Source organism: Littorina saxatilis, linkage group LG16 (genome assembly GCF_037325665.1).
Source record: "Littorina saxatilis isolate snail1 linkage group LG16, US_GU_Lsax_2.0, whole genome shotgun sequence".
Taxonomy (NCBI): domain Eukaryota; kingdom Metazoa; phylum Mollusca; class Gastropoda; order Littorinimorpha; family Littorinidae; genus Littorina; species Littorina saxatilis.
In genome coordinates, this window is record NC_090260.1 from 2848715 (window position 1) to 2871653 (window position 22939).

The following is a 22939-nucleotide window of genomic DNA, read 5'->3' on the forward strand; positions in this document are numbered from 1 at the left end:
TGACGAAACAAACGACCATAAAAACACAGGCAATCACAGAACCAACAACCATGCAAACACGTGACGAAACAAACGACCATAAAAACACAGGCAATCACAGAACCAACAGCCATGTAAACACGTGACTAAACACACGACCATAAAAACACAGGCAATCACAGAACCAACAACCATGTAAACACGTGACTAAACACACGACCATAACAACACAGGCAGTCACAGAACCAACATCCATGTAATCACGTGACTAAACACACGACCATAACAACACAGGCAATCACAGAACCAACAACCATGCAAACACGTGACTAAACACACGACCATAACAACACAGGCAATCACAGAACCAACAACCATGTAAACACGTGACTAAACACACGACCATAACAACACAGGCAGTCACAGAACCAACATCCATGTAATCACGTGACTAAACACACGACCATAACAACACAGGCAATCACAGAACCAACAGCCATGTAAACACGTGACTAAACACACGACCATAACAACACAGGCAATCACAGAACCAACAGCCATGTAAACACGTGACTAAACACACGACCATAACAACACAGGCAATCACAGAACCAACAACCATGTAAACACGTGACTAAACACACGACCATAACAACACAGGCAATCACAGAACCAACAACCATGCAAACACTGATGAAAGAAACACCATGAAAACCAAAAGTAGGCTTCAGATTTATTCATCAGATAACAAAAAGTTACATGATTACAATACGATGCATGGGTTCTGTTCAGACAAGATATCTGCATGGCTTACTTTCAATCGTTCTGCCTTTCTGTGTAAGTCCTATTTTACCGAAAAAAGCGGGCATGACCCGCAGTTACCCTTAGAAAAATGCGCTACTGCAAAAGAAACTCTAAAATGGCTGACAATTTGGGCTGGGGTGCTGGGCCTGGGAACAATACAGACACAGAGTAAAACGACGCCCCTGTACTCGCCATGTGGTGACCTGGGACTGGGAACAATAAAGACACAGAGTAAAACGACGCCACTGTACTCGCCATGTGGTAACCTGTGACAAGGAACAATAAAGACACAGAGTATAACGACGCCCCTGTACTCGCCATGTGGTAACCTGGGACTGGGAACAATAAAGACACAGAGTATAACGACGCCCCTGTACTCGCCATGGGGTAACCTGGGACTGGGAACAATACAGACACAGAGTATAACGACGCCCCTGTACTCGCCATGGGGTGACCTTGGACTGGGAACAATAAAGACACAGAGTATAACGACGCCCCTGTACTCGCCATGGGGTAACCTGGGACTGGGAACAATACAGACACAGAGTATAACGACGCCCCTGTACTCGCCATGTGGTGACCTGGGACTGGGAACAATACAGACACAGAGTATAACGACGCCCCTGTACTCGCCATGTGGTGACCTGGGACTGGGAACAATACAGACACAGAGTATAACGACGCCCCTGTACTCGCCATGTGGTGACCTGGGACTGGGAACAATACAGACACAGAGTATAACGACGCCCCTGTACTCGCCATGTGGTAACCTGGGACTGGGAACAATAAAGACACCGAGTATAACGACGCCCCTGTACTCGCCATGTGGTGACCTGGGACTGGGAACAATAAAGACACAGAGTAAAACGACGCCCCTGTACTCGCCATGTGGTGACCTGGGACTGGGAACAATACAGACACAGAGTATAACGACGCCACTGTACTCGCCATGTGGTAACCTGGGACTGGGAACAATACAGACACAGAGTAAAACGACGCCCCTGTACTCGCCATGGGGTGACCTGGGACTGGGAACAATACAGACACAGAGTATAACGACGCCCCTGTACTCGCCATGTGGTGACCTGGGACTGGGAACAATACAGACACAGAGTATAACGACGCCCCTGTACTCGCCATGTGGTGACCTGGGACTGGGAACAATACAGACACAGAGTATAACGACGCCCCTGTACTCGCCATGTGGTGACCTGGGACTGGGAACAATACAGACACAGAGTATAACGACGCCCCTGTACTCGCCATGTGGTGACCTGGGACTGGGAACAATAAAGACACAGAGTATAACGACGCCCCTGTACTCGCCATGTGGTAACCTGGGACTGGGAACAATACAGACACAGAGTATAACGACACCCCTGTACTCGCCATGGGGTGACCTGGGACTGGGAACAATAAAGACACAGAGTATAACGACGCCACTGTACTCGCCATGTGGTAACCTGGGACTGGGAACAATAAAGACACAGAGTAAAACGACGCCCCTGTACTCGCCATGTGGTGACCTGGGACTGGGAACAATAAAGACACAGAGTAAAACGACGCCCCTGTACTCGCCATGTGGTGACATGGGACTGGGAACAATACAGACACAGAGTATAACGACGCCCCTGTACTCGCCATGTGGTAACCTGGGACTGGGAACAATAAAGACACAGAGTATAACGACGCCCCTGTACTCGCCATGTGGTGACCTGGGACTGGGAACAATAAAGACACAGAGTAAAACGACGCCCCTGTACTCGCCATGTGGTGACCTGGGACTGGGAACAATACAGACACAGAGTATAACGACGCCCCTGTACTCGCCATGTGGTGACCTGGGACTGGGAACAATACAGACACAGAGTAAAACGACGCCCCTGTACTCGCCATGTGGTGACCTGGGACTGGGAACAATACAGACACAGAGTATAACGACGCCCCTGTACTCGCCATGTGGTGACCTGGGACTGGGAACAATAAAGACACAGAGTAAAACGACGCCCCTGTACTCGCCATGTGGTGACCAGGGACTGGGAACAATACAGACACAGAGTATAACGACGCCCCTGTACTCGCCATGTGGTGACCAGGGACTGGGAACAATAAAGACACACAGTATAACGACGCCCCTGTACTCGCCATGTGGTGACCTGGGACTGGGAACAATACAGACACAGAGTATAACGACGCCCCTGTACTCGCCATGTGGTAACCTGGGACTGGGAACAATACAGACACAGAGTATAACGACGCCCCTGTACTCGCCATGTGGTGACCTGGGACTGGGAACAATACAGACACAGAGTATAACGACGCCCCTTCACTCGCCATGGGGTGACCTGGGACTGGGAACAATACAGACACAGTATAACGACGCCACTGTACTCGCCATGTGGTAACCTGGGACTGGGAACAATACAGACACAGAGTATAACGACGCCCCTGTACTCGCCATGTGGTAACCTGGGACTGGGAACAATAAAGACACAGAGTATAACGACGCCCCTGTACTCGCCATGGGGTAACCTGGGCCTGGGAACAATAAAGACACAGTATAACGACGCCACTTCACTCGCCATGGGGTGACCTGGGACTGCTAAAAGTCTGTTGTTTTCCTTGTTAGTTCAATCCACAGGGTCTGGTGTACCATTTAGACACTTAAGCCAGTTTGGTTGCCAAGACTCCGGAGGACAGTTTAGTGTTTACAACAGATAATTCGGTACAAGGCTAGGACCCGTCCACAGCCGTTGTGAAAAGTATTACTTCGACTCCAAGACTGGTGCACCACTTTGACACTTCAGCCGGTCTGGATGCCAAGACTCCCCCGAACCGAAAAGGAATAGAGGGGGGGGGGGGGGGGGGGTTGGTGCTTAACGTTCTCACAGGGAATTTCCTATCAGGGACATGTATGGGTGTAATGCTAAATCCCCCGAACCGCAATACTAGGGCATCCTTAACGTCCTCACAGACATTTTTATTTTAGGGACATGAGTTGATGATACGCTACAATTCCCCGAACCTCAACATCTTACGGCTTAAATAGCTGCCGGCTAAACGCCAACAGGAACTACGTCACTAAGGGAAGCTATTTTTTTCTGGAAACCCCCTTGCGAAAATCACAAAGTTTTGTCAAATGGTGGGATAGGGAGGGTCAAGGGGAGGACGAGGGTGTGGAGACTACGTCACTAAGGGGAGATCCCCTGCGAGGCAGACAAGCAGAAGAGGGGGAGGGAACGGAGGTCAGGGGTAGGATCAGGAGGGCAGTACTGACCGCCCCAACAATGGCAACCAGCCAGAACATCGCCAGTGCAGCTAATGCAAAAAGATGTAAACGTTAAATTTGTATAACCTCTATTATGGTCGACCGTGAGCTAAGCAAACCTTACCTACATTACCTCTCGATGAGGATTGGTTTTTAAGTGTTGATGTTTTAGTTTCAGATTAAATGTGTTATATCGCTTCACGTAACTTGTTTGGTCTTTCGTCAGGCCACAAAACCCAGCAGCTACATGTTTGAGATCCGCATGGTGGGAGATGTACCGCCTCTCGTCCTGGTGTCACGTGACAAAGCCGACATGTTGGACTGGATCTATACTCTCAACGCCGCCATTATGTTAATCAACGGTCCCGCTCGACATGTCAACTGTCCGTCACAGGGTAAGCTCTGACAGGGTCACCACGATAATAAACTGTCCGTCACAGGGTAAGCTCTGACAGGGTCGCCACGATAATCAACTGTCCGTCACAGGGTAAGCTCTGACAGGGTCACCACGATAATCAACTGTCCGTCACAGGGTAAGCTCTGACAGGGTCGCCACGACAATCAACTGTCCGTCACAGGGTAAGCTCTGACAGGGTCGCCACGACAATCAACTGTCCGTCACAGGGTAAGCTCTGACAGGGTCGCCACGATAATCAACAGTCCGTCACAGGGTAAGCTCTGACAGGGTCGCCACGATAATCAACTGTCCGTCACAGGGTAAGCTCTGACAGGGTCGCCACGTCAATCAACATTCCGTCACAGGGTAAGCTTTGACAGGGTCGCCACGACAATCAACAGTCCGTCACAGGGTCAGCTCTGACAGGGTCGCCACGATAATCAACTGTCCGTCACAGGGTAAGCTCTGACAGGGTCGCCACGATAATCAACAGTCCGTCACAGGGTAAGCTCTGACAGGGTCGCCACGATAATCAACAGTCCGTCACAGGGTAAGCTCTGACAGGGCCGCCACGATAATCAACAGTCCGTCACAGGGTAAGCTCTGACAGGGTCGCCACGACAATCAACAGTCCGTCACAGGGTAAGCTCTGACAGGGTCACCACGATAATCAACAGTCCGTCACAGGGTAAGCTTTGACAGGGTCTCCACGATAATCAACTGTCCGTCACAGGGTAAGCTCTGACATGGTCACCACGACAATCAACAGTCCGTCACAGGGTAAGCTCTGACAGGGTCGCCACGACAATACACTGTCCGTCACAGGGTAAGCTCTGACAGGGTCACCACGATAATCAACAGTCCGTCACAGGGTAAGCTCTGACAGGGTCACCACGATAATCAACAGTCCGTCACAGGGTAAGCTTTGACAGGGTCAACACGACAATCAACAGTCCGTCACAGGGTAAGCTCTGACAGGGTCGCCACGATAATTAACAGTCTGTCACAGGGTAAGCTCTGACAGTGTCACCACGATAATCAACAGTCCGTCACAGGCTAAGCTCTGACAGGGTCGCCATGATAATCAACTGTCCGTCACAGGGTAAGCTCTGACAGGGTCGCCACGACAATCAACAGTCCGTCACAGGGTAAGCTCTGACAGGGTCGCCACGACAATCAACAGTCCGTCACAGGGTAAGCTCTGACAGGGTCGCCACGATAATCAACAGTCCGTCACAGGGTAAGCTCTGACAGGGTCGCCACGACATTTAACAGTCCGTCACAGGGTAAGCTCTGACAGGGTCGCCACGACAATCAACAGTCCGTCACAAGTTAAGCTCTGACATGGTCGCCAAGATAATCAACAGTCCGTCACAGGGTAAGCTCTGACAGGGTCGCCACGATAATCAACAGTCCGTCACAGGGTAAGCTCTGACAGGGTCGCCACGATAATCAACTGTCCGTCACAGGGTAAGCTCTGACAGGGTCGCCACGATAATCAACAGTCCGTTTGAGGGTAAGCTTTGACAGGGCCACCTCGACAATCAACAGTACGTCACAGGGTAAGCTTTGACAGGGTCACCACGACAATCAACAGTCCGTCACAGGGTAAGATTTGACAGGGTCACCACGACAATCAACAGTCCGTCGCAGGGTAAGCTCTGACAGGGTCACCGCGACAATCAACAGTCCGTCACAGGGTAAACTTTGACAGGGTCGCCACGACAATCAACAGTCCGTCACAGGGTAAGCTCTGACAGGGTCACCACGACAATCAACAGTCCGTCACAGGGTAAGCTCTGACAGGGTCGCCACGACAATCAACAGTCCGTCACAGGGTAAGCTCTGACAGGGTCACCACGACAATCAACAGTCCGTCACAGGGTAAGCTCTGACAGGGTTACCACGACAATCAACAGTCTGTCACAGGGTAAGCTCTGACAGGGTCGCCACGATAATCAACAGTCCGTCACAGGGTAAGCTCTGACAGGGTCATTACGACAATCAACAGTCCGTCACAGGGTAAGCTCTGACAGGGTCGCCACGACAATCAACTGTCCGTCACAGGGTAAGCTCTGACAGGGTCACCACGATAATCAACAATCCGTCACAGGGTAAGCTCTGACAGGGTCATCACGATAATCAACAGTCCGTCACAGGGTAAGCTCTGACAAGGTCGCCACGATAATCAACAGTCCGTCACAGGGTAAGCTCTGACAGGGTCGCCACGATAATCAACAGTCCGTCACAGGGTAAGCTTTGACAGGGTCGCCACGACAACCAACTGTCCGTCACAGGGTAAGCTCTGACAGGGTCATCACGACAATCAACAGTCCGTCACAGGGTAAGCTTTGACAGGGTCGCCACGATAATCAACTGTCCGTCACAGGGTAAGCTCTGACAGGGTCGCCACGATAATCAACAGTTTGTCACAGGGTAAGCTCCGACAGGGTCGCCACGACAATCAACAGTCCGTCACAGGGTAAGCTCTGACAGGGTCGCCACGATAATCAACAGTCCGTCACAGGGTAAGCTCTGACAGGGTCGCCTGTTACTGATGAAATTTCAGGTATGCGTGTGTGTATAGAAAAAAATGCGTGCTCTACTCTGTTTACTATCTACTGTCACTCGCACACAACACTCAGACAAAGCACAAAGAATAAACACTCTCAATGCCCTTTGCCCTCGTTCCTGTAATGAATCACCACAACAATAATACAAACATGTTATTTCTCTTGCATTCTACAGATCACGTTCATTCATATACAAGAAGAATAATATCTTAACACACGTCGGAGACCAACTGTCTCACGTTAGATGAATGTTCCTGATCCACACCATTCTGCTATTGTTTACAGTTCCTGTTTACTACAGTGTCATGTTATGCACATCACGTGTCGCATAATTCCTAAATTGACGTCGTCTACGTCTCACACAATCTTCCTGTCGATTATGGTATCGGTGGCAGTTCACAATTCAGTGACTCCACAATAATGTTTCTTCGGTGGCAGTTCACTCGTATCGTAACTCCACGAACTTAACGGGTACATACCCGGGATACATACCACCCACGCAATACTGCTCGTGGTGGCTATGGGATGCGGCTTCACCCAGTTCCCAGTACTCCAGCGTTGCTACAACCCTGCGCTCTCGTAGCGCCAAGGAGGGGATGCCCATTCCTCTCTCTCTCCCCCTCTGCCAAGTGGTTCCATTCCTCACTCTGACCGGGGTGCTGCGTAAAAAGTTTAGGCTACCATAAGTCTCAATTCTTAGCTAAACTTTTCTACGAAATAATACTGCTATTCTTTTCCAACACCGTTCAACTATCTTATGCGGATATATCATTATGCGGATATATTATTTACACCAGCTCATTTCCAAGTAACTTCATTATCGAAAGAACATTCGACCTTCCTTTTCAAAATGGCTGACACAGCGGCGCACGCTTTTCCAGCCCAATTTACAACATGACTCTCCCAGTCATTTCACCAGTCAATATTATTGAGCAAAATATAATTGAATAAATACCTGTATCTTTACAGCCCAGAACCACCCATGGTTCGTCCGCACACTAGTCTCTCGGTGTCAGACCACAGTGTTCGGGAGCAGCGCTATCGCCCAACGCGCAGACATCAAAACACGTCTGTCTCGTCTGATTGCCAAGTACGCTCCTGCCCTTCAAACACCCGAAGCTAACCTCGTTTCCTAACATTGGCCAAAGCAGCCAATGAAAATGCGCCTTACAGAAATAGGTCACCCGTCCAGTCGTACTACTTCAAGTATGGCAAGCCAAACTGTACAACATTTGTTTACACCATCCAATACTAGATTATGTACAATCCATTTGTCACATCGCCACGACAATCAACAGTCCGTCACAGGGTAAGCTCTGACAGGGTCACCACGACAATCAACAGTCCGTCACAGGGTAAGCTCTGACAGGGTCACCACGACAATCAACAGTCCGTCACAGGGTAAGCTCTGACAGGGTCACCACGATAATCAACAGTCCGTCACAGGGTAAGCTCTTACAGGGTCACCACGACAATCAACAGTCCATCAGAGGGTAAGCTCTGACAGGGTCACCACGACAATCAACAGTCCGTCACAGGGTAAGCTCTGACAGGGTCACCGCGACAATCAACTGTCCGTCACAGGGTAAGCTCTGACAATGTCGCCACGACAATTAACAGTCCGTCACAGGGTAAGCTCTGACAGGGTCACCACGACAATCAACAAGCCCAGTAAACATGTGTTGAGGCGACTGGTCCCTGCACTGTATCCATTAGCATTGCATCATGTGACTGATCTGACCAACCAGAACTGATTTTAGCTGACCCTCTATACCGTATGGTAGTGAGGCCGGGACACTTTTTGTTTATCACTCTCAAAATTAGGAAGACAAAAAAAGTTCTAAATTCAAAGTACATGTATAAAGCTATGTTTCCAAATAGTGACACGACAGCGGCGACGGCAGCGACGAAAAGGCTGGCGGCATGCGAATCTTAGTGTTGGAGATTCCATTAAAAGCGGCGCGGCAGGCGGATTTTCTTTCTGGCTTGACTCCTGATAATGAATCGGTCACAATCTCACACAACTATGCTGTATTCAAGGTCAACTCTATTTGAAGCTACCAACATTGAAAAAGATGAAACATTAAATGCAAAACCCGTTTTTGTTCCAACAACATGCTCAAAAAGCGGAACGAACCCGGTGCCTTTGACAACCTATGAAGGAATTCTTGCTGGAAGATTTGCAGCTCAGTGAATACAAGTATCTGACGAAAAAACAGTTAAAATAGATTATACACCTGGTTGTAGGGGTCTTCCTCCAAAGGTTGTCAAAGGCACCGGGTTCGTTCTGATTTTGCAGAATTTTGTTGAAATAAAAGCAGGTTTTCACTTTAAATTTCTCGTCTTTTTTTGTCCTCACCAACATACGCAGCTTTAAATGTAGTTGACCTTGAATACAGCATGTTTTTGTTTGCTGTGATAGTGGTTCATTGTCAGGAGTCAAGCCAGAAAGAACAAAACATCCGCCTGCCGCGCCGCTTTAAATGGAAACACAAACACGAACATTCGCCTGCCGCGAGCCGTTTCGTCGCTGCCGACGCCGCCGTCGCATCGCTATTTGGAATCATAGTTTTAGCGTGGCTTATTCTATGGCATACCATTTTCAATGGTTTTAAATCATACACTTCACCATATAAAAGTACTGAAAGTCTATTTTGTTGGTCGGTGATGAACACCATGGCAAGACCCCCATCCTCACCCCCCACCCCCGCCCTGGGTGTGCCATGCAGACCTTCTCACTTGCAAATGGCATGGTCAAAGTTCCAAAGAATCAAATGAACGATGTTCAGAAAGAACTCTGTGATAAATAAGATGTCCAAGCGTTGTGGTGATGTCGGAAAGAACTCTCTGATAAATAAGATGTCCAAGCGCTGTGGTGATGTCGCAAAGAACTCTGTGATAAATAAGATGTCCAAGCGTTGTGTTGATGTCGGAAAGAACTCTGTGATAAATAAGATGTCCACGCGTTGTGGTGATGTCGGAAAGAACTCCGTTGTGGTGATGTCGGAAAGAACTCTGTGATAAATAAGATGTCCAAGCGTTGTGGTGATGTCGGAAAGAACTCTGTGATAAATAAGATGTCCAAGCGTTGTGGTGATGTCGCAAATAACTCTCTGATAAATAAGATGTCCTAGCGTTGTGGTGATGTCGCAAATAACTCTCTGATAAATAAAATGTCCTAGCGTTGTGGTGATGTCGCAAAGAACTCTGTGATAAATAAGATGTCCAAGCATTGTGGTGATGTCGCAAAGAACTCTGTGATAAATAAGATGTCCAAGCTTTGTGGTGATGTCGCAAATAACTCTCTGATAAATGAGATGTCCTATCGTTGTGGTGATGTCGGAAAGAACTCTGTGATGAATAAGATGTCCTAGCGTTGTGGTTATGTCGGAAAGAATTCTGTGATAAATAAGATGTCCAAGCATTGTGGTGATGTCGCGAAGAACTCTCTGATAAATAAGATGTCCAAGCGTTGTGGAAGAGTTGCGCCCCGCTGGGGTGACGTCAGGTGATGTCCGTTCACAGTGAGCCAAACAATAATAAGTTAAAACCAGCAGTCGCAGCGAATAACTGAATAATTATGATGTGTACATTATGCAGTGTCCGCTCGATATGATGCCTACCTCTTTCGAAATCCCGCACATCGGGGCCACGATTCACTGGTGATGGCCTGCAGTGTCCGCTCGATATGATGCCTACCTCTTTCGAAATCCCACACATCGGGGCCACGATTCACTGGTGATGGCCTGCAGAGATCGCTGAGCACGTGTATTTCTCAGCCTCCCATGACCTCAAGCAAAATTCACTTGGCAAAACACGTTGTCGGCTTTCACTGTCAGTTATTCGCTGCGATTGTTGGTTTTAACTGGTCGACCACGTGTTTGTGTTTGTCTCACTAAAGTGGGGTGCACCCCTAGTCTACATTTACTTCACATGTTTTGTTTTGTATTGTCTTGCTTTGATCATGTGTGTGTGTGTGTGTGTGTGTGTGTGTGTGTGTGTGTGTGTGTGTGTGTGTGTGTGTATGTGTGTGTGTGTCTGTGTGTGTGTGTGTGTTTGGGTGTGTGTGTGTGTGTGTGTGTTTGTGTGTGTGTGCACGGTGTGTGTGTGTGTTTGTTTGTGTGTGTGTGTGTTCAAATATCACGTGGCAGGAATGACCGGGGAAGCAAAACACCAGGCGGAGGACAGGACTGACCCCAGCACGTGCCAACAGTCCGGTCTGAGTGACGCAGAGGTAGGTGACAGCTTTGGTCAGTGGAGTTCTCTTCGCTCAATCACCGTGCTCTGCACTAAGGTGTCGTCCATAATGCAAAGCCAATGAAAACCGTCAAGCCAGATAGTATAAACATCGTAATGTCTCATGCGCTTGTCTGTTTCACGACACATAAGTTTGATCCAACCAACCCTTCAGTTGAGAAGGTGAGGGATCAGGTGGAGGTGGGAGAAGCAACACACAGCTGTGATGATGAGAGGGATGGGATACTGGTGTGATACGAAGACTAAAACACACCTGTGATGATGAGAGGCGGGATGGGGTAGGGGTGTGAGACTGAGAGTAAAACACAGCTGTGATGATGAAAGGGGTGGGGTAGTGGTGTGAGACGGAGGGGGAACCTACAGCTGTAATGATGAGAGGGATGGGATAATGGTGTGAGACGGAGGAGTAAAACACACACGTGATGATGAGAGGGATGGGGTAGTGGTGTGAGACGGAGGAGTAAAACACAGCTGTTGTGATTAGAGGGATGGGGGTAGTGGTGTGAGACGGAGGAGTAAAACACAGCTGAGATGATAAGAGAGATGGGGGTAGTGGTGTGAGACGGAGGAGTAAAACACAGCTGAGATGATAAGAGAGATGGGGGTAGTGGTGTGAGACGGAGGAGTAAAACACGGCTGTGATGATGAGAGGGATGGGGTAGTGGTGTGAGACGGAGGAGTAAAACACAGCTGAGATGATGAATCATTATTTAACGCTGTTGACGAGTCTGTGTTTGTGGAATGAAGTACTCTCTGTTGTTCTCTCCAGGTTAGCGCATAATTTGCTCTCTGTGACGCTAAAATACTAATCTGTATATGGTTTTTGCAGATAGGGAGAGAAAGACGAAAAGACGGCTGTTTTGTTGTTGTGAAAAGTCCATTGATTTTGTGCAGGCCCACGTGCTCGATGAGATATATAAAGATGACATGTTTAAAGGTGGAGGGTGAGGGGTAGCTGACATGTTTAGTGCACCGATGCTTTTCTGCATCCCTCTCATTATCTCAAGACTATATGCTTGTTGCAGAAGTGTGAGTGTGGCGTCATCTGTACCTCTGTTTTTCTTGTAGGCAAACTGAAAAGGGTCCATGAAAGGTTGTGTGCAGTTGAGAAGACGAGGCAGAAGGATGCGTTCAAATCATTTCATTACTACCGAAGTGAGGGCAACTGGACGATAGTCATTGAGCTGTTTGGGTCTACTGTTTTTAGGAACGGGACAGATGGTTGACTTTTTCCACACATCAGGAACAATACAGTCCCTGAGTGACCAAGTGAAAAGTTGACTGAAAACTACAGACAACTGTGCTGCACACCACTTCAAGGTCCTACCCCCAAGACCATCAGGACCAACAGCCTTACGCACCTTAAGTTTCTGAAAAACAGACTGCACCACATCACCCTCGATCTCGAAGTCGTCAGAAATTCTCTCTTTTAAGTTTAAAATGGTGTCATCTAAAACACTCCCTACATCGTCGCGTTCGAATCGGCAGTAAAACGAGTTCAGGTCCTGTGCCATGTTTTGTTGGTCTTCTAAAGGGAGAGTACAACTGGGTTTCTGTTTTGTTTGACCTGACAGAGTTTTCAACCCTTTCCACGCATCAGCGATATTCCCGTGCTGAAACTGCTCTTCGACCTTTTCTTTGTACGCTTTTTTTGCTTCTGAAATTTCTTTCCTAAGTTTTGCCTGCACACGCCTACGCTCGTCTTTATCACCAGATTGAAAGGCGATTTTCTTCTCATTGAGCGTGGCCTTCAACGCCTTCGTTATCCAGGGCTTGTTGTTGGGGAAAATTTTGACAGTTTTGGTTGGGATAACTGTATCTTCACAGAAAGTAATGTAGTCAGTAATCACATCCGCTGCTTCATTCACACTGTCACTAGACTCTAAAAACATATCCCAGTCAGTACATTCATAACATCCACGCAGCTGTTCGATGCTATCCTCAGACCACACTTTCACGGGTTTTTTCACAACATTTCCAGATTTGATTTTGGGTGTGTATGATGGGACAAGATGGACAGAATCATGATCAGATTTACCAATGGGGGGCAGTGCAAATGATTTGAAAGCATCAGGTACATTTCCATACAGCAGATCAATAGTTTTTTCTTTGCGTGTAGGGACTGTGACATATTGGTGAAATGAGGGCAAACAAGTGCAAAGGTCACAACTGTTGAAGTCGCCGGCAATAAAGTTCGGTGCATCAGGGGAGATCATCTGGAGTTCGCGCACTACGTCAGCGATCTGTGAAGCGGCACGTGCAGGGTCGGACTGCGGCGGTGTATAAATAACCGTGACGAATATCTGTCCAAACTCACGTGGCAGGTATCTAGGGCGCAGTGACACAGATAGCAGGTCAAGTTCGGGTGTGTTCAGTTGTTTTCTGACTGTCACATTGCTGCTACTGCACCAACGTTCATTGACGTAGAGACAAACACCCCCACCCCTCTGTTTACCACTGATCACGGCATCCCTGTCAGTTCTAAACGGTACACCAAAACCATCGATGGACACACTATCGTCACTGACCTTATCACAAAACCAAGTTTCTGATATACACAACAGACATGCATCTCTAAATTCTGTCATGTAATTAGCGTAGACCTGAAGTTCTTCGAGGTTGAGATTGTCAGATTTAGGCCTAATCGAACGCACGTTTGTCACAATCATAGAGGGGAGTGGGGGGCAGTGCTTGTTACGACGTAGTCTTCTTCTCACACCACCTCTCTTTCCTTTCTTGCTCTTCTTTTTCTTCTTCGTTCCTTTTTGGGTGTCTCCTTTCATTTCACGTGGAAAGTCTTGAAATGGGTGGGCTAGGGGGTCAGAGAACGAGCGAAAGCTCAACAGTATCTCACGACTGTAGCGTATCGAAGGTTGGGTGCCAGTACCCTGGCTATATTATATACTAGCAGTCAAACCCGGCTTCGCCCGGGTGTTAGCAGAACCCTAAAGCATGTTATGACATGTGTGCTTTCCATTAATTATCAGAGTTAATTACCTCCCTTATTTGGATAAGACAGTCAGAGTTACCTCCCTTTGCTTTTTGAAAATGTCAAGAACGGTCCGGTTAATTTTTTCTTCTTCGATTCTTCCCCTCGTAGGAGCAATAGCGAGTCTCTAATATTACTGGCATTATGTGCTTACTACAGGTGAACAGAAGGCACTGAACTGGCCTTGCACTATATAGGCTGTATTCAATAAAGCAGAGGTCCATAATATGAGAAAGTAAACAATAAATCAAGAAACTAAAACCCAGGTGCATATCTGCGGCTCCTAGGCATTGTTCATGCACACTACCTCGTTCCTGTCTCTTGCCATCTCTGAGGTATGGCGACCACAGACAGACAGACACACACACACACTTACATCCATTTAATACTCCGGAATATGACGTGAACCTGCTGAGGGATGCAGACGCGGCTTGTGCTTTGATGTGTTGTAGACGAAATGTAACCGTTTTAGTAGACATGCAGTGATGACATCGAGATTGCTATAATTCTTTTTTCTTTTAGGGGGTAAGGAAGGGGTTGGTGTGGTGGTGATGGGGGATGATGGGGGTGCTGGGGATGGTGGTTGGGTTGGTGTTGATGATGTAGGGCTAGTGGGAGTGGTAGTTGTGGAGTCGGCGGTGGTGGTGGGAATGGGGGTGGTGGTGGTGGGGGGTCGGATCTGGGGATTGAAAGGGGGGGGGGGGGATTTTTTTTTAGAAGAGCTAAGCCACAACTAAAAGTTTCTCTCTTCGGGGGAGGGAGGCGGAGGAGGATTGGAGGGCTGGCAGCGCAGCGGCGTCGGCAGCGGCGGTGGTGGTCAGGTGCACATCTTCACAGTCACAAGAGTGCACATGCACATCGTCTTCCTGCCCCCTCCCTTCTCGGAGCTTTGGCGATCACAGACAGACAGACACAGTCAGGCCCGGCTTCGCCCGGGTGTTTCTGCTCTCCCCTCTCCGGCTCAGAAACCTCTCGGATCTTATTCCAATGTGGATAAGAGGCAAGGCAAGTTTCTATTTGGTTCAACGTGTTCTTCGTGATTTGTTTACCCCTTCTCACACCCACTGTAGTTACCGTCTGATCAAAGAACGCATACCTCATGAGTGAGCGCGTCATACCTTTTTGAACAGGGGAGAGAAATCTGTAAATTCTCCTGATCTTTCACTGAGGCGATCGTTTCGTAAACATTATTCGCGATGATCTGGAAGGCAGGGAGGGGGAGCAGGGGGCAGGGTTAGTGTGTGTGTGTGTGTGTGTGGGGGGGGGGGGCGGCGGGATGATAGCGGGCGGAGGGTAACCCTTGAGAATGACACGGTATACTGGTTTGATGAGAGTTACCTCCCTTCCGTGGGTGACAAAGCATGACTTCCCTCCCTTGCACTATGTAGACTGTATTGATAGATGGGGAGGGTCATTATACGAGGAAGGAAACAATGTCTGGAGAAACTAAAACCCAGGTGCACATTTGTGGGTCCAGGGCAGTGTGCATGCAAAATATCTTGTGCTTATCTTTTGCCATCTCTGAGGTATGGCGACCACAGACACACACACAGACAGACACTCTCTTTTATTTATATGTACTAGCAGTTAAGCCCGGCTTCGCCCGGGAGTAAGCGGAGCCCTGTAGCAATTTAAGACGCTCGCTATCCCATTATCATTAGCTTTACCTCCTTTGTTTGGATACAAAAAAAAGAGTTATCTCCCTTACCTTCTAGAAATTTCCGGAACTGTCCAGTTAATTTTTCATTCTTCATTTCTTCCCCTCATAGGAGCAATTATAGCGAGTCTCTAATATCACTGGCATGATGTGCTTGCTACAGGTGAACAGTTATCTCCCTTACCTTCTAGAAATTTCCGGAACTGTCCAGTTAATTTTTCATTAGTTAAGCCCGGCTTCGCCCGGGAGTAAGCGGAGCCCTGTAGCAATTTAAGACGCTCGCTATCTCATTATCATTAGCTTTACCTCCTTTGTTTGGATACAAAAAAAGAGTTATCTCCCTTACCTTCTAGAAATTTCCGGAACTGTCCAGTTAATTTTTCATTGCTTCGCCCGGGAGTAAGCGGAGCCCTGTAGCAATTTAAGACGCTCGCTATCCCATTATCATTAGCTTTACCTCCTTTGTTTGGATACAAAAAAAGAGTTATCTCCCTTACCTTCTAGAAATGTCCGGAACTGTCCAGTTAATTTTTCATTCTTCATTTCTTCCCCTCATAGGAGCAATTATAGCGAGTCTCTAATATCACTGGCATGATGTGCTTGCTACAGGTGAACAGTAGGCACTGAACTGGTCTTGCACCATATAGGCTGTATTCAATAAATGGGAGGTCCATAATCTGAGAAAGAAAACAATGAATCAAGAAACTAAAACCCAGGTGCACATCAGCGGCACCTAGGGAGTGTACGTGCACACTATCTTGTTCCTGCCTCTTGCCATCTCAGAGGTATGGCGACCACAGACAAAAAAGAGTTATCTCCCTTACCTTCTAGAAATTTCCGGAACTGTCCAGTTAATTTTTCATTCTTCATTTCTTCCCCTCATATGAGCAATAGCAAGTCTCTAATATCACTGGCATGATGTGCTTGCTACAGGTGAACAGTAGGCACTGAACTGGTCTTGCACCATATAGGCTGTATTCAATAAATGGGAGGTCCATAATCTGAGAAAGGAAACAATGAATCAAGAAACTAAAACCCAGGTGCACATCAGCGGCACCTAGGGAGTGTACGTGCACACTATCTTGTTCCTGCCTCTTGCCATCTCAGAGGTATGGCGACCACAGACAAAAAAGAGTTATCTCCCTTACCTTCTAGAAATTTCCGGAACTGTCCAGTTAATTTTTCATTCTTCATTTCTTCCCATCATAGGAGCAATAGCAAGTCTCTAATATCACTGGCATGATGTGCTTGCTACAGACAAAAAAGAGTTATCTCCCTTACCTTCTAGAAATTTCCGGAACTGTCCAGTTAATTTTTCATTCTTCATTTCTTCCCCTCATAGGAGCAATAGCAAGTCTCTAATATCACTGGCATGATGTGCTTGCTACGCACAAAAAAGAGTTATCTCCCTTACCTTCTAGAAATTTCCGGAACTGTCCAGTTAATTTTTCATTCTTCATTTCTTCCCCTCATAGGAGCAACAGCGAGTCTCTAATATCACTGGCATGATGTGCTTGCTACAGGTGAACAGTAGGCACTGAACTGGTCTTGCACCATATACTGATATAGGCTGTATTCAATAAATGGGAGGTCCATAATCTGAGAAAGGAAACAATGAATCAAGAAACTAAAACCCAGGTGCACATCTGCGGCACCTAGGGAGTGTACGTGCACACTATCTTGTTCCTGCCTCTTGCCATCTCAGAGGTATGGCGACCACAGACAGACAGACAGACAGACACTCTCTTTTATTATATGTATAGACTAGCAGTAAATTCTTGTGATCTTTCATTGAGGCGATCGTTTCGTAAACATTATTCGCGATGATCTGGAAGGCAGGGAGGGGGAGCAGGGGGCAGGGTTAGTGTGTGTGTGTGTGGATGGGGGGGGCGGTGGGATGTGTGTGTGTGGATGGGGGGGGCGGCGGGATGATAGCGGGCGGGGGGTGACCCTTGAGAATGACACGGTATACTGGTTTGATGAGAGTTACCTCCCTTCCGTGGGTGACACAGCATGACTTACCTCCCTTGCACTATACAGACTGTATTGATAGATGGGGAGGGTAATTATCCGAGGAAGGAAACAATGTCTGGAGAAACTAAAACCCAGGTGCACATCTGCGGCACCTAGGGAGTGTACGTGCACACTATCTTGTTCCTGCCTCTTGCCATCTCAGAGGTATGGCGACCACAGACAGACAGACACACACACAGACAGACAGACAGTAGTCAGGCCCGGCTTCGCCCGGGTGTTTCTGACCTCTCCTCTCTCACAAACCTCTAGAATCTTATTCCAATGTGGATAAAAAAAAAATTTAAGTGTGAGTTCATACATTTGGATTTATAGGCAAGGCAAGTTTCTATTTCGTTCAACGTGTTCTCCGTGATTGGTGTACCCCTTCTCACACCCACTTTAGTTGCGGTCTGATCAAACCACGCATACGTCATGAGTGAGGGCGTCATACTGTATTGAACAGGGGAGAGAAGTCTGTAAATTCCCGTGATCTCTCCCTGAGGCGATCGTTTCGTAAACAGTGTCTGGAAAATTCGAGAGACAGACTGTATTATGTGCGATGATTGGAAAGGGGGGGGGGGGTGTTGTGAGTGTGTGTGTGTGTGGGGGGTGATAGCGGGCAGCCCTTGAGAATGACACGGTATACTGGTTTGATAATAGTTACCTCCCTTCCATGGGTGAGAAAGCATGACTTACCTCTCTTGCACTATATAGCCTGTATTCATTAATGGGGAAGGTCATTATCCGAGGAAGGAAACAATGTCTGGAGAAACTAAAACCCAGGTGCATATCTGTTCAGGGCAGTGTGCATGCACACTTGATTGTTCCTACCTTTTGCCATCTCTGAGGTATGGCGACCACAGACACACAAACACACACACTGACTTACATCCATTCTTATATAGCCCGGCTTCGCGAGTTACCTCCATTCCGTGAATAACAAAGAAAGAGTTACCTCCCTTTAATTCTAGAACCTTCCTAAAAATTCTAGCTCATTGCTAAATCAGTTACTACCACCAACATCATTTTACCGTTTATTGTTAAAGAAATAACTTTCACATGAGTTATCTCCCTTCCTTGGGAACATTCTAGATACGTGAGTAGTGAGGACCCGCGGTGTGTTTCTGATCTCCCAATCACCAGACATGCCTGCATAATCAGAGTTGCCTCCCTACTATGTATAACCAAGTAAGAGTTACCTCCCTTCGCTTCTAGACATTTCAGGAACTGTCTGGTCATTGTTCTTTCTTAATTTCTTCCCGTCATAGGAGCAATAGAGAGTCTCTAATATCACTGGCATGATGTGCTTGCTATATGTGAACGCTAGGCTCTGAACGGGTCTTGCAATTTATAGGCTGTTATTGAAGGGGAGGTTCATAATCTGAGGAAGGAAACAATGAATCAAGAAAATAAACCCCAGGTGCACATCTGCGGCTCATAGGCAGTGTGCATGCACACTATCTTGTTCTTGTCTCTTACCATCTCTGGGGTAAAGCGACCACAGATACACACGCACACACACACACACACACACACACACACACACACACTGCGGCGTCGGCAGCGGCGGTGGTGGTCAGGTGCACATATCTTCACAGTCACAGGAGTGCACATGCACGACATCGTCTTCCCGCCCCCTCCCTTCTCGGAGCTTTGGCGATCACAGACAGACACACACACACACACACAGACAGACAGACACTCTCTTTTATTTATATGTATGTATAGATGTATAGATAGATTATCAAAGATTTGTTTACACTGATTATTCAGGGCCCGGCTTCGCCCGGGGGTGGCCTCAAAAGCATTGAAAGGCATGTGCTGCTCACTGAGAGTGTCACAATATATATTCAATTCCTACTTACATGGTTTTTGAGTCACTTGAGAAAAAGTGACTCTATGTAATCGGTCAGTGTTAGTCTGTCCGGCCGGCCGGCCGGCCGTCCGTAGACACCACCTTAACGTTGGACTTTTCTCGGAAACTATCAAAGCGATCGGGCTCATATTTTGTTTAGTCGTGACCTCCAATGACCTCTACACTTTAACGATGGTTTCGTTGACCTTTGACCTTTTTCAAGGTCACAGGTCAGCGTCAAAGGAAAAATTAGACATTTTATATCTTTGACAAAGTTCATCGGATGTGATTGAAACTTTGTAGGATTATTCTTTACATCAAAGTATTTACATCTGTAGCCTTTTACGAACGTTATCAGAAAAACAAGGGAGATAACTAGCCTTTTCTGTTCGGCAACACACAACTTAACGTTGGACTTTTCTCGGAAACTATAAAAGTGACCGGGCTCAAATTTTATGTGAACGTGACTCCCAGTGACCTCTACACTTTGACGTCTGCTTTGGTGACCTTTGACCTTTTTCAAGGTCACAGGTATGTCTTGAAGGAAAAAAATTGAAATATCATATCTCTGAAACTATTCATCGGATTTGATTCAAACTTTATAGGATTATTCATTGTGTTGTGAATAGCAATTTCTTCCTGTCCATCTGATGCCTCATATAATATTCAGAACTGCGAAAGTGACTCGATCGAGCGTTTGCTCTTCTTGTTATAGAATGAGTTACCTCCCTTTCTTGAGAAAATTCCAGATAATTGACCTGCAGGTTCAACTGATCATGCTACACCCGTAGATGCGATGTGTTGGTGTGATAAGAGTTACCTCCTGTCCATGGATAACAAAGCACGAGTTACCTCCCTTAGCTTCTAGAAATTTCTCGAACTGTCCAGTTAATTTTCTTTCTTCATTTCTTCTCCTTATAGGAGCCATACAGAGTCTCTAATATGCCTGGCATAGTGTGCTTACTACATGTGAACACCAGGCACTGAACTGGCCTTGCATTATATAGGCTGTATTCAATAAATGGGAGGTTCATAATCTGAGAAAGGAAACAATAAATCAAGAAACTAAAACCCAGGTGCACATCTGCGGCTCCTAGGGAGTGTGCATGCACATCGTCTTCCTGCCCCCTCCCTTCTCGGAGCTTTGGCGATCACAGACAGACAGACAGACACACACACACACAGACAGACAGACACTCTCTTTTATTTATATGTACTAGCAGTTAAGCCCGGCTTCGCCCGGGAGTAAGCGGAGCCCTGTAGCAATTTAAGACGCTCGCTATCCCATTATCATTAGCTTTACCTCCTTTGTTTGGATACAAAAAAAAGAGTTATCTCCCTTACCTTCTAGAAATTTCCGGAACTGTCCAGTTAATTTTTCTTTCTTCATTTCTTCCCCTCATAGGAGCAATAGCGAGTCTCTAATATCACTGGCATGATGTACTATCTTGTTCCTGCCTCTTGCCATCTCAGAGGTATGGCGACCACAGACAAAAAAGAGTTATCTCCCTTACCTTCTAGAAATTTCCAGAACTGTCCAGTTAATTTTTCATTCTTCATTTCTTCCCCTCATAGGAGCAATAGCAAGTCTCTAATATCACTGGCATGATGTGCTTGCTACAGACAAAAAAGAGTTATCTCCCTTACCTTCTAGAAATTTCCGGAACTGTCCAGTTAATTTTTCATTCTTCATTTCTTCCCCTCATAGGAGCAATAGCAAGTCTCTAATATCACTGGCATGATGTGCTTGCTACAGGTGAACAGTAGGCACTGAACTGGTCTTGCACCATATAGGCTGTATTCAATAAATGGGAGGTCCATAATCTGAGAAAGGAAACAATGAATCAAGAAACTAAAACCCAGGTGCACATCTGCGGCACCTAGGGAGTGTACGTGCACACTATCTTGTTCCAGCCTCTTGCCATCTCAGAGGTATGGCGACCACAGACAAAAAAGAGTTATCTCCCTTACCTTCTAGAAATTTCCGGAACTGTCCAGTTAATTTTTCATTCTTCATTTCTTCCCCTTATAGGAGCAATAGCAAGTCTCTAATATCACTGGCATGATGTGCTTGCTACAGGTGAACAGTTATCTCCCTTACGTTCTAGAAATTTCCGGAACTGTCCATTTAATTTTTCATTCTTCATTTCTTCCCCTCATAGGAGCAATAGCAAGTCTCTAATATCACTGGCATGATGTGCTTGCTACAGGTGAACAGTAGGCACTGAACTGGTCTTGCACCATATAGGCTGTATTCAATAAATGGGAGGTCCATAATCTGAGAAAGGAAACAATGAATCAAGAAACTAAAACCCAGGTGCACATCTGCGGCACCTACGGAGTGTACGTGCACACTATCTTGTTCCTGCCTCTTGCCATCTCAGAGGTATGGCGACCACAGACAAAAAAGAGTTATCTCCCTTACCTTCTAGAAATTTCCGGAACGGTCCAGTTAATTTTTTATTCTTCATTTCTTCCCCTCATAGGAGCAATAGCAAGTCTCTAATATCACTGGCATGATGTGCTTGCTACAGGTGAACAGTAGGCACTGAACTGGTCTTGCACCATATAGGCTGTATTCAATAAATGGGAGGTCCATAATCTGAAAAAGGAAACAATGAATCAAGAAACTAAAACCCAGGTGCACATCTGCGGCACCTAGGGAGTGTACGTGCACACTATCTTGTTCCTGCCTCTTGCCATCTCAGAGGTATGGTGACCACAGACAGACACACAGACAGACAGACACTCTCTTTTATTTATATGTATAGATGTATAGATTCCTGTCTTGCAGGGCTCTGGAACACTGCAGCTAGCGTCAGCCATTACAACAGCTGTCCTGTTATATTATATATTCCTGTCTTGCAGAGCTCTGGAACACTGCAGCAAGCTTCTATGTCAAAAAAGGAAGGATGGCTGCACGGTGCATTTTGGAGTATGGGGCGAGTAAAGGTTAGTACCGTATATACGTCTTGCTTGCGGGTGTTGTGTCTTCATTTATTTGCGATTTATTTACAGCGCTTTTTTTTTCTTGAACTTCCTGTGAGGTCGGTCCTGGAAGGTCTGCTTATTGTTATACGACACTTGTTTTATTTACAATAATGTACTGCACCGTGCTTTACTGTTTTACAATTAGGATGTACTAGC

At 46.9% G+C, this 22939-nt stretch overlaps 2 protein-coding genes across 2 annotated transcripts in view; one reads left to right on the forward strand and one right to left on the reverse strand.

The window, feature by feature from the left end:
• The window catches only part of LOC138950206 (uncharacterized), a 596636-nt gene that overhangs the window by 442096 nt on the left and 131601 nt on the right, over positions 1–22939 (reverse strand). The window lies entirely within an intron of this gene.
• Positions 1–22939, forward strand: part of LOC138950208 (uncharacterized) — a 90863-nt gene that overhangs the window by 34068 nt on the left and 33856 nt on the right. The window contains exon 3 of the mRNA XM_070321957.1: positions 22661–22744. Within this exon, the coding sequence (XP_070178058.1) occupies positions 22661–22744 (84 nt within the window). The remainder of the gene's footprint in view (positions 1–22660; positions 22745–22939) is intronic.